The sequence below is a fragment of the Mandrillus leucophaeus genome, unplaced genomic scaffold, assembly GCF_000951045.1.
Source record: "Mandrillus leucophaeus isolate KB7577 unplaced genomic scaffold, Mleu.le_1.0 Scaffold202, whole genome shotgun sequence".
Classification (NCBI taxonomy): Eukaryota; Metazoa; Chordata; class Mammalia; order Primates; family Cercopithecidae; genus Mandrillus; species Mandrillus leucophaeus.
The window spans coordinates 2409828-2423190 of record NW_012102055.1 but is presented as its reverse complement, the minus strand read 5'-3'; the positions used below and the strand labels follow the sequence as shown (position 1 = coordinate 2423190).

Genomic DNA, 13363 nt, shown 5'->3' with positions numbered 1-13363 from the left:
CACAGAGGGACTAGGATGTACAGACTAGGACACACAGATGCACTAGGATGCACAGACACGCTAGGACTCACAGACGCACTAGGACAGACACACAGGCAGTAGGATGCACAGATGCACTAGGACAGACACAGAGGCACTAGGACGTACAGATGCACTAGGACACACAGACGCACAGGTGCACTAGGATGCACTAAGTGCACACAGAGTGGCCTTGGCCTCAGAGCTCCTGAGTCCACACCAGACCCCGGCTCTACATCCGCCTCCCCCCTCCCACCTCCTTCCCTGCCCTCCTTCCCTTCTTCACTTGCTCCTTTCCCTGAGAGAGGGATGGGGGTGCCCCCTTGATGGGCTTCTCCGTGCTGATCTCTCTGGCTGAGGGTGCAGAGCTGCTGGGGTGGAACTGGAGACATGAGCCCGAGGCTGCACTGTCTTGGTGACCTGTTGTAGTGTTATTTCTGTTGTGTGTCCTTTTGTCGGGGTGATTCTGCTGCTTGGGCCTCTGGAGTCGTGGCCCAGGGGCTCCGGGAGGAGTATTTTCTTTTTTTTTGAGATGGAGTCTTGCTCTGTCGCCCAGACTGGAGTGTAGTGGCGTGATCTCAGCTCACTCCAGCCTCTGTCTCCTGGGTTCAAGCGATTCTCCCGCCTCAGCCTTTCAAGTAGCCCGGCTAATTTTTGCATTTTTTGCAGAAACGGGGTTTTGCCATGTTGGCCAGGTTGGTCTCCAACTCCTGACCTCAAGTGATCTGCCTGCCTTGGCCTTCCAAAGTGTTGGGATTACAGGCGTGAGCCACTGTGCCCAGTCCCATGAAGAGTCTTTAAGTCCCAGAGGGGAGGACATTGTTCGTAGCGAGCACTCGGGGATCGGGGGCCACGTTGGCCCCGCGCTCCACACCGTCCAGGTGGGATGTGTACAGGCGTCTCCCAGTGTCTGAGCCCACGGGTTGCCTCTGGGGCGCAGGGCTGTCCAGGAGCCAGTGAGGAGGCTCTGGCCGGGGGACATGGCCAGCAGCAGCCACAACTAAAGGCCTCGTCCACACTTTGAGGTCACACACGTTTTCCTACCTCATGAAAGGGCCTGGCCTCCCAGCCTCCCTCACGGGAATGTCTGCCCCAACGGCAGGAGCTTTGCAGCGACTCCCAGGAAGCCCGAGGGTTGTGTCAGATGAGGACCACTAGCTGGGGCAGGAGGTGAAGGATGGCCTCAGGCCACACTGTGAGAGCTATAGTTAGACTCCTAGAATCTTGGCCTTGTAGCCTCCAGTGACCTCAGAAACTGTCTGGCTACCATGTGGTAAATGAAGCTGTGACCAGAGATGTCACCTGACTTGATTGTGGTCACATAGCCAGATAGAAGGTGGCCTCTGGGTCTCCAGCTTGCCTTGACTCACAACTGGAGGCCTCGGTGGTGGTGAGGTCAAGGGTCCACATGGGGCACGGGCCCTACCTGTGCATAACTTGGCCAGCCAGGAAGGGCCCGCTTCTCAGGTGTGCGTCAGGCCAGAGGGCGCTGCGCTCAGGCTGGGTGTCCGATGGTCAGCATCCTCCGTGCACATTCCAGGACTCTGCTCGGGGGAGTTACACTCCATCGACTCTGATCCAGGTGGAGTTCCTGAGGCCGCCCTGGGTCCCAGGCCAGGCCTGTCCAGGTGGTGGCAGGGCCAGACACAGGCTGGACCCCAGCAGCTGTCCCCTTGGGGTGTGGGAGGGCCCACCTCTCTCCCCGGGGACACTGTGGTCCTAGGCTTTGCTTCGTGGTTCCCTCGGGCCCCGTTTGTTTCCTTTCTTTGCTGTGCTTAGAATGGGGGCCGCTGGCTCTTCGTCCAGGAGGATTGAAGGGGTGTCCGACCCAGCATGGCACAGGGTGCAAAGTCCCTGCCTCCTCTGAGTCGGCTTCTCCCTCTGCAGAGGGGGAATGTTGATCCTCCCTCTCCAGGGTGGCTGGAGATGAGCCTCTCTGGGTTGCCCCTTCCTGGCTGCCACTAACGCTTAACCACGGTGCCGCCAGCAGACGCACGGCTTCCCTGCCTTCACTCCCCATCCCCATCACAGCTCTAGATTCCAGAACATTGGAGGCCATGAGTGTCCTCCTATCCCCTTTTCCTGCCCTGGCTCCCACACATCAACCAGGGCCCCCCCCAAATTCCCACACACATGCACACACGCCCAGAGAGCTCAGGAAATGAGAGCTGGTGGAGACCCCGTCCCTGCTGGGAGATGTCTCGGGAGCTGGCACTTGCCATCTTGGCCTGACGCAGTATGCTGCTTTCATCAGAGCTCAGTGTGTTTGAAATGGGCCGGACGCAGGCTGGGTAACCCTCTGCTTACAGTCAGCCTCGTGGAGCCTCATCTGCTCCTTCGATTCTTGTCGCTTCCCTAAAGAGCTGAGGATGTCCCATTTCTGGGGCAGAGACCCGGGCATATCAGTAAGACCTGGGGAGGTGCCCCACATCTCCGCAGCTGAACCTTCTGCTCTTCCCCGCCCCCACCCCAGGAGGAATCGGAGAAGCAGCTCCACCTGATTGAGGCACAGACCATGGAGGCCCTGCTGACTCTGCTCCCAGAACTCTCTGTCTTGGCACAACAGGTAGGAGGGGAGGGTGGTTCCCGGGGACCTCACGGTTCCCAGGGAACGTCCCTGGGTCTCACCGAATGTGTTTTGTTGCAGAATTACACCGAGTGGCTGCAGGATCTCAAAGAGAAAGGCCCCACGCTGCTGAAGCACCCGCCAGCGCCCGCGGAGCCCTCCTCGGTACGTGTGGCTGCCTGGCAAGGGCCCTCTGTCGGGCTCCCCTGTCCCCAGGAAGAGGGGCTGCCCCGAGTTGTTTCAACGGGAAGCCAAGAGAAAAACCTCAGTGTGTGGCTAACGACACCTGTTCTTCCCTCTCTCAGGACCTGGCCTCCAAGTTGAGGGAGGCCGAGGAGGCGCAGAGCACGCTGCAGGCCGAGTGTGACCAGTACCGCAGCATCCTGGCGGAGACGGTGAGCGCTGGGAACCTGTCAGCTGGGCATCCCTGGGAGGCTGCCGGGAAGGAGAGCCTCGGGGCCTACGGGGCAGGAGGTGGCCTGGTGTGTTGGAAAAGCCCACTGGCCTTGTGACTCTGGGCCCCGTTCTTTGGCTGCATGGCAAAGGGAATGGGTGGTGCCCTCTGAGGTCATTGTTTCTAAGCTGAGGAGAGGGCCGAGGTGAAGGTTTGGGGCCGGTCTCTGAGCAGGGGAAGGGGAAGGATGGGGTAAGCAGCTGTGACGGCCAGGTTGAACTCCCTTTCTTCGTGACTCCAAGAGCAATGCCAAGTCCAGCCCTGCCACTCTCTGGCTGGCCCGTCCCGTGCTCCTCATCCCGGGCCACTGACACACTTGGTGCCGGTGGCAAAGCCCGGCAGTGACAAGTGTCCTAGTGGTCCCGTGCAGGTCACAGACCTCGTTTCCTTGAGTGGCACTGCAGCCACCCTGGCCCACTGGCCAGAGGACCTTCCTCCCAGGACAGTGGCTGCCTTCCCTCCCCACCTAATGCTGGCGCTCAGGAAGTCACAGCAGGGGAAGCACGGCAGGTGACCAGGGCTGCAGGGATAGGAAGATGTGGCTGTGTAGTGCACGTGCCGGGAGGGAGAGGGCCCTGCCTCACCTCGGTTTCCCCCAGGAGGGCATGCTCAGAGACCTGCAGAAGAGCGTGGAGGAGGAGGAGCAGGTGTGGAGGGCCAAGGTGGGCGCCGCGGAGGAGGAGCTCCAGAAGGTATGTGCCACCCTGCCTGCCTCCCGGCACCGTGGAGCACATGAAGCCCGGGGGAGAGTTGACAGGGTTGTCTGTCACCTGCGAGACTCGTGTGTCTCGGTGGGGCTTTTCCACGACTCTATGAAGCACAGTTGCGGGATGACAGCTCAGCCCGTCCTCCAGGAGGCCACTGCCTAGGAAGGCGCTGCCAGATGGTGCCAGGGTGACCGTCCCAGCTGGGTGGGGTGGGCACCCCTGGGGCTTCCTAAGTTGGGTCAGTCCTGCTTGGGTCCCAAGATGGCCTCGGAAGGAGACACCCCCCGGCGCTCATGTCTGATGGAGCCTTTCCCTTGCTTTGTAGTCACGGGTCACAGTGAAACATCTCGAAGAGATTGTAGAGAAGCTAAAAGGAGAACTTGAAAGTTCGGACCAGGTATGTGGGGGCTTAGAGAACTCTTTCTCTTGTCCCTGGAGCCTCTTTGAAAGTGACATTATTGCAGAGGGCACTTCACTTATTTCTTCCTCATGGACCATGTGCCTTAAGGGAGGCATTCTCTCTCAAGCCCAGGGATCTTGTCCGTCCTGTTTTTCTTTAACGAGAGACATTTACTACCTCAGAGGACCCTGAGACAGCCACGGGCCCTGCCCAGCCCTGGTGAACAGGGCTCCTGCCATGGCCTTCACAGTCGAGGTGACCCCACTGCCCCATTCAGACGCCACAGGGAGCCCTGGAGAAGGTACCCTTGGTACCTACCTTTGCAAAATAAATCTAAGAGCATGTCAGCCTCCAGGAGTGCTCAGGTGCAGCCTGCCACTTGCAGTAAGGGGTTCTCTTGCCGCCGACTAGTTTCTCATTCGCTTGGTAGCTGATGGGCCTCAGGGATCTCCCGACAGCCCTCACCTATCCCCTGGCCAGTCTGCTCCCTGGGGTTAGTGCCCTTTGAGCACAGGCTGCTGGTGCACGTGTGTGCCTGTCTGTGTGTCTGTCCAGGTGAGGGAGCACACGTCACATTTGGAGGCAGAGCTGGAAAAGCACATGGCAGCCGCCAGCACTGAGTGCCAGAACTACGCCAAGGAGGTGGCAGGGGTGAGTCTGCCCCCTGAGGAGCGCAGCCTCTGCCCAGCAGAGCTACGGTCCTCCCTGAGCTGCTTCTCAGCCCTGTGGGAGCAGCTCTCATTGGCATAAGCCTTGAAGTCCGAGTCCTCACGGGTTTGCCCGAAGCCTTGCAGGCCCCTTGTTGGGCTGTCAGACCTGAGGTGTGTCTCAGGGCAGGTTTCAAAAAGGCAGCCTCCCAGCCAGGGCAGGGGCAGAGCCAGGCAGCCCTGCCCTGACGGAGGCATTTGGCATTTTAGGTTATCCCTCCGCAAGGGGATTCTCTGCCTGGCTTGCTGATGTCATATCTGGTGGGAAGTAGATTTAGATCTGATACTGTTTTCTGCTCTTCAGAAGCAGAAAGCACAAATCCAGCATCCCATTCTGGGTTAATCTCAAACTTTTGGGCCAGGTACAGCGGCTCATGCCTGTAATCCCAGCACTTTGAAAGGCTCAGGTGGATTGCTTGAGGCCAGAAATTTGAGACCGGCCTGGGCAACATAGCAAGACCCCATCTCTACCCAAAAAAAAAAAAAAAAAAAATTAGCCAGGCACAGTGGTGGGCACCTCCAGTCCCAGCTGCTTAGGAGGCTGACGCAGGAGGATTGCCTGAGCCCAAGAGTTCAAGAACAGCATGGATGACAGATTGAGACCATCTCTGAAAAACAGAAATCTCAAACTTTTGGCCCTTTTTTGCAAGAGATAATCAATAAACATTTGTGAAGGTCTGAAAGAGGTGTGCAGTGAACACCATTCTTCCTAAGTCCTCAGAAAAGAAATCGTAGCTGTAGGAAGCCTGGCGAGCCCTGTGCCCTCCCGATTCTGTGACCCTCCTCAGGGCTCTGGTTAAGTGGATGTGTTAGGTTTTATGTTTCGGCGCTACTCATGGGGACTGGTTTTCTCCTTTTCTCTCCTTTCTTCCCATCACCTGCCTCTGTTTTCTCCCCAAGCTGAGGCAACTGCTCCTAGAATCTCAATCTCAGCTCGATGCAGCCAAGAGCGAAGCCCAGAAACAGAGTGATGAGCTTGCCCTGGTAGGTGGCCTCCATGTCCCCATGCCAGGAGTGTGACCTGGGGTGTTGCGTGTGTGAGATGCATTTGCCAGTCATGCGTCTGTGTCCACTCAAAGATAAACAAAGTCTAGGGAAGGGACAGTGTCACCCATTGAGCAGCATGGGGCCAGCTTCTGGGGGCCTTCCTGCACATTCACCCAGAACTCTGAGCTGGGCCTGTGGCTGTTGGGACCAGCGTGCTCCCACTCCATCTCCTGTCCCCTGGCTACCTGGTCCCCTGTTCAAGGTAGTGAGAGCTCTGGGTGTCCGCACTCCCTGTGAGCCCATTGTAGTCTGCTGGGGGCGTCAGGGACATTGCAGTCCCTGGCGTCACAAGACCAGGAAGCCTGGGGGTTCCTCCTGACCTGGCCACCCTGGGGCTCTCAGCAAGTCCCGTGCCTTCTGTGGGTTTTTCTCACCTCAGTGACAGCTCAGATCAATTCAGTGACAGCCACAGGCATGCAGGGAAGACCTGCTCCACGCCCGGCCCGGTACCAGGTGCAGAGAGCAGCCCCGTTGGCAGACCACAGGAGCTCTGCCTGTGCAGGCGGCCTCTTGAGTCCCTCCTGGGATTCAGCTCAGGTGTCTGATGCCAAGTCCCAGCTCCTTGGCAGATTCCACGCAGCCTCACCGGATCTGGTACCGCCCCAAGACTGGTGCTGTGCGCAGCACCCTGTGAGGCTGCAGACATGTTCTGTTTGATCTGCAGTGTTTTTTAAAATCTTGAATTAGTTGTCAACAGGGAGAAATTGGGAGATTTTAAATAAAAATGGGCTGGCATTCCCCCTGCAGCAGCCGGTGAGTCTGGCACACGCTCCCAACACCCTGGGTCTCCCTTGGTCATTCGGGTCTTACCCGGGCCAGAACACCAGAGGGCAGTGCTGCCCAGGCCAGGTCTCCTGTGTCTAGGGGCCACTCACTGAAGCCTTGGCTGAGCAAAGTCTGGGTGACAGGCCCTGGGGGCGTGGCCCAGGCCTGGGGTGTGCAGAGAAAACCCCCTGGAGGTTTCTGTTGTCTTCCAGCTGCGCAGTTTGGCATTTGTGTTGGGAGGGGCTGTTCAGAGGGAGGGAAGAATGTGTGGGGTTCCCACGTACCTGGGGTGGCCCCTCAGCGCAGGGCCTGAGACCACTCATGTTCCCTGGGGAGCTTATGCCAAGGGCCCCACCCAGGTCTCCAGTTGGAACCTCTACCCCAGCCTCTCGAGTGACACCTGCCCTTCAAATTGCAGGCCCAGTGGTTTGGGGGCAACCAGGTATGTCACCCACTCCCAGTGATGGAGCTCAGGGGTGGGGGACCTTGTTAGGCAAGAATGTCATCTCACAATGTTTTCTAGACCCCAGAAAGGGCTCTGAGCAGTGGACTGCGTCCTTGAAGGAGAAACGGGGAGTGCAGACAGCGTGGGGGCCACCCCCCCGTTCCATTGGGATTCATTTGCTCTGTGGGCTGTGCTCATCAGGGCTCCCCTCACTCCCAGGGAGGGCTCCGTTCCGGCTGGGCTTGGAGCAGAGCACATGGGTCTCATTAGCCCAGAGGTTTGGTGGCCTTGGTTTGGCTCAGGTTGGCGGGGGGTCTGGAGGGGACCCAGACTTAAGTCACAGTTACTAAGCCAGGTCCCCTGAAGGAACTTTGGCTGTCGAGAGCAGCCACGGTCCTCCGAGGGGGTCCCTGCAGGAGTGAGCATGGTAGGTGTGCGACTGGCCGTGCATTTGCAAACCCACCCCTTCCTGTTCCAGGTCAGGCAGCAGTTGAGTGAAATGAAGAGCCACGTAGAGGATGGTGACATAGCTGGGGCCCCAGCTTCCTCCCCAGAGGCCCCCCCAGCCCAGCAGGACCCTGCTCAGGTTAGGGTGGTGAGCCGGTCCCCAGACACATCACTAACCCCAGGAAGAATGCAGGTTCTGCTGCCCCTGTTCTGACTAAACCCCACACCGGCTGCTCCGGCCTCCGCTGCTTCTCCATCCCACCTGCTTTGCCCCGTGTGGGTCACCCAGGTTCGGAGAATGCCGCAGAGCACGGGACAGGAAGGTGGCCAGGTGGAGAGGCTGGAGGAGTGGGGGGAGGTAGGACTCGAAGAGGGAGTCCGCGATTTGGGGTCTGCACCTACTGGGCTGGGGGAGCAGCCCTGAGCAGGGTCTGCAGCCACCGAAGGGGACTGTCTCCCACTGCAGCCCCGGCTGGGACATTGCTAGCAGGATATTCACCCTCCAGAGTTTTGAGCCTGGCGATAGCCACCACGGGCCCTCACCGAGAGGCAGGGCTGTCCCTGGGGTGGCCGCGGTGTGGCTGCTGGGGTTGTGGCCGTGGGGCCGGGGCTCGGAGGCATCTTTCTTGTCCTGTGAGTCTCATTAAAGGCCCCTGAGGTTGCAGAGGCCCCATCGGCTGCTCCTGAGCCACACCCAAGTCTGTACCAGGGGCTAAGGTGCCATCTCCCCAGCAAGGGGAGCACTGGGCCAGGAAAGGGGAAGCTAGAAGCAGCTAGAGAGCGGGGCCTGTGCTGGAGCCCTGGGCCCCGGAAGGTTCCTCACCGGGTTGCCGGCTTATGTTTGTGGTATTTGCACAGCTGAAGACGCAACTGGAGCGGACAGAAGCCATCCTGGAGGATGAGCAGACGCAGCGGCAGAAGCTCACGGCTGAGTTTGAGGAGGTCAGGCCCTGCCTGGTGACTCTCAGCCCCCATCAGTCCCTGGGCCCTGAATCTCCAGGGAACAAGTGGGTCAGCCCTGCCCCCTCGGCTGTGCCCAGCAGCACCTGGCTGGGCCTGGGCCTTGGCCTTCTAGGCAGCAGTGGATGGGGCCCGGGCAGGTGGAACGCAGGCTGGAGGCACCTTGGGAGCCCTGTGGGTGGTCTGCATCCCTGAGGAGTCTTGAGGGCCTGGGGCTGGGGTCGGGACTGGTGAGTCCGGTCCACTCATTCCAGCTACAGGATGGAGCTGTTGCTCCGTCAGGCTGGGGGTGTCCTCTGGTCCCCAAGCGTGCTCAGTAGGGTCTTGACAGCACAGCCATTTGTAAGACGTCTCACTTCCCTCTCTGGCAAGGCTCAGACCTCGGCATGTCGGTTACAAGAAGAGTTGGAGAAGCTCCGCACAGCCGGCCCCCTAGAGTCTTCAGAAACAGAGGAGGCCTCCCAGCTGAAGGCAGGCAGGGGCTGGGGCGGGGGTCACACCTGTGGGGTCTGCTCGGGGGCTGGGGCCACTCTTGGCCTCGGAAAGGGGCCAGGAAGGGGAGAGCCGACCCCGCCGGGACCTGCCCTCAGCACTGGTTCCCCTTGTCACTCCCCGGGGCTGGGGTGGGGGCTCCTAGCCCTGCAGTGTCACATGGTCACATGGCAGCCATTAGTCCGGGTGGCTGTTGAAATGTGAATCATGGAGAACGTGAAGTGCGTTCCTCAGCCACATGTCTGGCGCTCAGTAGTCAGGTGTGTCTCCTGTGCTGCCTCGGACAGTGCAGAGTAGACGGCTCCTGCCCCAGGAAGGTCTCCTGGTGGTGCTGAGAGCGCAGGACACAGCCTTGACAGGCAGCATGGGCGATTTCCTCCCTGTGGTCACCACCTGGCTCTGGGTGACCAGCAGTTGCCTTCCTTGTGTCCCCAGAGGGCTCCAGCCCCTGGCATCAGGGTCCTGTGGGCATCGCTGGGGTGGCCCTCCCGCTGGTGCAAGGGCTGACCCCCGTCAACCTTCTGACCATCAGGAGAGACTAGAAAAAGAAAAGAAGTTAACAAGTGACCTGGGACGTGCTGCCACCAAACTGCAGGAGCTTCTGAAGACGACCCAGGAGCAGCTGGCAAGGGAGAAGGACACAGTGAAGAAGCTGCAGGAACAGCTGGAAAAGACAGTGCGTGCCTGGCCCCAAAGCAGGGCGGGAGGAGTCCGAGCTGCTGGGAGCACTGGGCCGGGAGCCCCAGGGGAGGCCGGACTGGGAGAGGCAGAGCTGGGCGGAGGTAGTGGGGCCAGAGACTTCCTAACGAGTGCTTCAGCCCACCCAGCCCAGCACCCGCCCTTCTGGGGTTCCCTTGCCAGTCCCCCTGCTGGCCCAGGTCTTCACTTTGTACCTGTGTGGGCCCCTTAGCCAGCGCCCCAGCCCCTGCCCTGCAGGGTGATGGTTTCCCCTCGGCTCCCACCAACTCCTCCCTGTCCCCCAGCCCCGGGGGTCTGTGGCTCCTGTTCTCCAAGGGACTGGAGTGGCTTGAGGGGGTCAGTCCGGGGAGGGACCGATGGCCCAGGGGGAGGGCAGGGGGTTCTGCTGTGGCTCGTGGCCCAGCCCCCCTTCACGCCACCTGCCTTCGTTCACAGGAGGACGGCAGCAGCTCAAAGGAGGGCACCTCTGTCTGAGTCTCCTCTGTGGAAAAAGAAGTTACTGTTCAACTTACCAAAATGCCTTACACATTCCTTACAAATACACCGACCAACCTACACAGCGTTATCCAGGCCCAACTTCCGGTAGCTCCGAGAGAAGCCATGAGAGACGGGAGTCTCTTACAGCCACAGAAGTAGACCTTCCAGAGCCCCCGTTTGTAAACGAACCTGTGTCACGTTTGATAAACACTATCCTGGGCGCAGCCCTGGGCCACCACCGAGTGACGCCAAAGTCCTGGTTGGCTCTGACAGCCCCGTGGGTGTGTGGGAGGCCGGGCACTCTGGGGTCTGTCTGTCAGTGCAATCGTTTCGTGTTTTTTCAGCGGGGCGGGACGGGAAGCGGGTGGGACCGGGCAGCCAGTTCTCGAAGGCTGTGGGGCCGACTGGAGGCCACAGCCCCTCACCCCTAGACATTGCCAGCGAGAACTGACGTGCGACCTCCTGGGTGTTGATGCCATTAAAACCAACGTTGGTGCCCGGTGCTGTGGTCTCATCTGGTCGTCTGCTGGGGCTTCCCCACCCGCTGTTGGGCCCAAGATGAAGAACTAAGGGGTGGGGGCGTCCTCGGGGAGAGAGCAAGTGTGGGCCTCAGTTGCTTTGAAGGCAGGGTGTCTGCAGCTCTGCGTAGTGTGGGGCTGAGACTTGCTGCTTCCGGGGCCCCCAGCAGTTTTCCCTGTCACCTCCCAGACCTCAGTGCCCTCCGGGCAGGATAAGGGAGCAGGGCCTGCTACGCCTGAGAGCCAGACACATTGACTGCTGTCCCGCATCCCGGAGGGGCTGAGGTTTGTGAGCGCGGCTGGTGGTCTGGGCTGCTGTGTGACGGAGGTCTGGGAATGAACAAGGGGTCTCTGTCCTGGCTGGGGCTTGAACAAACACCCACACTCCAAGAGGGTGGGCCAGGGCTAGAGCAGCCCACCGCCTGCCCCTGGGAGGCAGCGTTTCACCTGCAGAAGCCAGCTTAGGTTTGCCACGACCCTCAGACCCAGTGTCCTCAGCGGGCCCTGACAGCGTGGTCCTTGGCCCCAAGAAGTGTGTGTCTTTGAGTGTAAGCAATAGGAACCTGGAGCTTAGTCCACAAAGAGACATCAGAGGCTCAGTCACAGTAGGGCCCCAACCAAGTCCGGAATGGAAGGCGGGTCTACCTTGACCAAGGACTGTTCACTTTCATCTCCCTGCCAAGCCTCAGAATCTTGGGAGAGGGTCTGTTTGGCCGAACTTGGCTGGGGGACAACTGGGCTCTTGGATGGCAGGTCCTGCAGGATGGCATTATGAGAAGGGTGCTGTCGGGGACCGTGGCAGCAAGAACCGGGGTCTCCACAGCCTATGAGCATGGCAGGTGGCCTGCTCTGGGATCTCTGTCACGCATGGCCCTTTCAGTTGATGGCAGTGACTCGGGGGTGGTTTTCACAACCTCAAGACCTAGGGAGGCGCTGTGGTGTGCATCTGTCTGCCTCCCTTGCTCAGCCCCCCACACGGCCTCTGCCTGCAGCCTGGGACTGCTTAGCCTCAAACTGCTCGGCCCAGCCCTGGCGCCAGCTCTCAGGAAGTGCCTGTGGACCACCCAGCCGTGGTGTGTGGCACTGTGTGTCATGGCTGTTCTTGGTGCTGGGAATCCTGGGAAGGTCCCTGGAGAAGTGGGCTTAAGCTGAGCTCCCAGGAAAAGCAGATGTGTGTGAGGTGAGGGAGGCTGGCACTCAGGCAGCAGCAGCATAGAGGCATGGAGGGGGGCCAGGTTACCAAGGCCAGCGGGGCTGGACCGGGGAGGCAGTACAGCCATTGAGGTTTCTGAGTAGGTAGAGAGCCAAGCCTGCCTGTTGTAGAACTCTAGAGGAGGCTGAAGCAGAAAGGGATCCCACGGTCTTGGAACATTGACATCCTGACTTCTGGCTGGGGGACTGAGTAGCAGGAAGTGCCTGCAAGGACACCTGATGGCTGCCCGTTCCCAGCCCCGGTCCTCCCGGTGAGGTGCACCCCGCCCCCTCCCTGGGCTAAAGGCTGGGCAGGTTCAAAGCCACCTCTCTGACACGTGGCTAGGCCCCACAGCCTAGGAGGTTAGTACTTGCGGGGCAGCGCTGGGCTCTGGAATGTGAGGAGCCTGGGGGAGAGCACCCGGGGCTGAGTGCCCCGCAACAGCCACTGGGCCCTCTGTGTCTGCACCCCCATGCGTCTAGTACAGGGGGCTGAGTGGGAGCACAGGTTCTGGGTGAGGGAGGCCGCCTGCAGGAGGCAGAACCCCACACGTGGGTGGCCATAGGTCAGGTCAGCGGTGTGGGCCCCGGTGAGTGTGGGGAACAGGCAGACCTGTGTGCTGCAGCAGGGCTGCCACTGAATCGCCCCATCGACCTGCCACACCGCGAGACTGAGCGCCCCGTGCTGGGCTGATGCCCTCTGAAGGCACAGGAGTGGGGCAGGGGTACCCATTTTGAGCAGAGGAAAGGGTAGACCTTGGCGAAGGAGAAGGGATGCTGGGGTGCCACGCTGCCGCTTCTGTGGCCACCTGCTAGGAGCCCCGGGTCTGTGCATGCAGAAGGGAGGAAGCTGAAGGCAGGTAGCACGGGGTGTAGGACTCCTGTGCGGCTGGCCCGGGAGTTCAGGAGAATGCCACTTGGGAGCTTTTCTCCTGCAGCTCCAGTTCTAAGGGCTCATCACCTGTTGTCCCCACCTGCCCCAGCAGGGCCAGAGCAGTCCTTAGGCCCAGCAGTGGGCAGAGGGAGCCGAGTCTGCCAGGCTGCCGGCTGGGCCCTGCCTCAGGTGGGCCGGGCCTCAACTGTCCCAGGCCAGGTTCCATGTCAGGCTCTGGGGAAGCCAGCTGAGGCGCAGCCCTCACAGACTTCCTGCAGAAGGGGCTAGCAGCCTCCCCAGCCGCACGGCATTCCCTAGCATGGCACAGGTCACTGGCCTGGCCATTTGCAGCCCCGTCTTATAGCTGTAGCCGAGCTCAGGCAGCACCAGAGGACTGGTTCGTGCTGTTCCTGGAATGAAGTTCACTGTGGAGGCAGGACTCATCCAGCTGCCACCCAACAGACGAACCACTGCTCCTCCCTGGCCTGGCTTCCCAAAGCTAGACCCTGGGTTTGGGCCGTTGGGTGAAGATGACCAGCGCCCACAGAGTAGATGTGAAGTTCAGGTTCACGTGGCCCATAGACAGCACAACGGGA

At 60.3% G+C, this 13363-nt stretch overlaps 1 protein-coding gene across 3 annotated transcripts in view; it reads left to right on the top strand.

Annotated features, from left to right (window-relative positions):
- Window positions 1–10687, top strand: part of RRBP1 (ribosome binding protein 1) — a 66926-nt gene extending 56239 nt beyond the window's left edge. For all 3 annotated transcript variants that reach the window (XM_011979479.1, XM_011979478.1, XM_011979477.1), the window contains 12 exons: window positions 2492–2584; window positions 2666–2749; window positions 2890–2979; window positions 3638–3730; window positions 4071–4142; window positions 4701–4796; window positions 5753–5836; window positions 7588–7695; window positions 8415–8498; window positions 8889–8987; window positions 9541–9684; window positions 10143–10687. In XM_011979479.1, the coding sequence (XP_011834869.1) occupies window positions 2492–2584; window positions 2666–2749; window positions 2890–2979; window positions 3638–3730; window positions 4071–4142; window positions 4701–4796; window positions 5753–5836; window positions 7588–7695; window positions 8415–8498; window positions 8889–8987; window positions 9541–9684; window positions 10143–10181 (1086 nt within the window). In that variant the 3' untranslated portion in view covers window positions 10182–10687. The remainder of the gene's footprint in view (window positions 1–2491; window positions 2585–2665; window positions 2750–2889; window positions 2980–3637; window positions 3731–4070; window positions 4143–4700; window positions 4797–5752; window positions 5837–7587; window positions 7696–8414; window positions 8499–8888; window positions 8988–9540; window positions 9685–10142) is intronic.
- Window positions 10688–13363: the final 2676 nt, after the last annotated feature.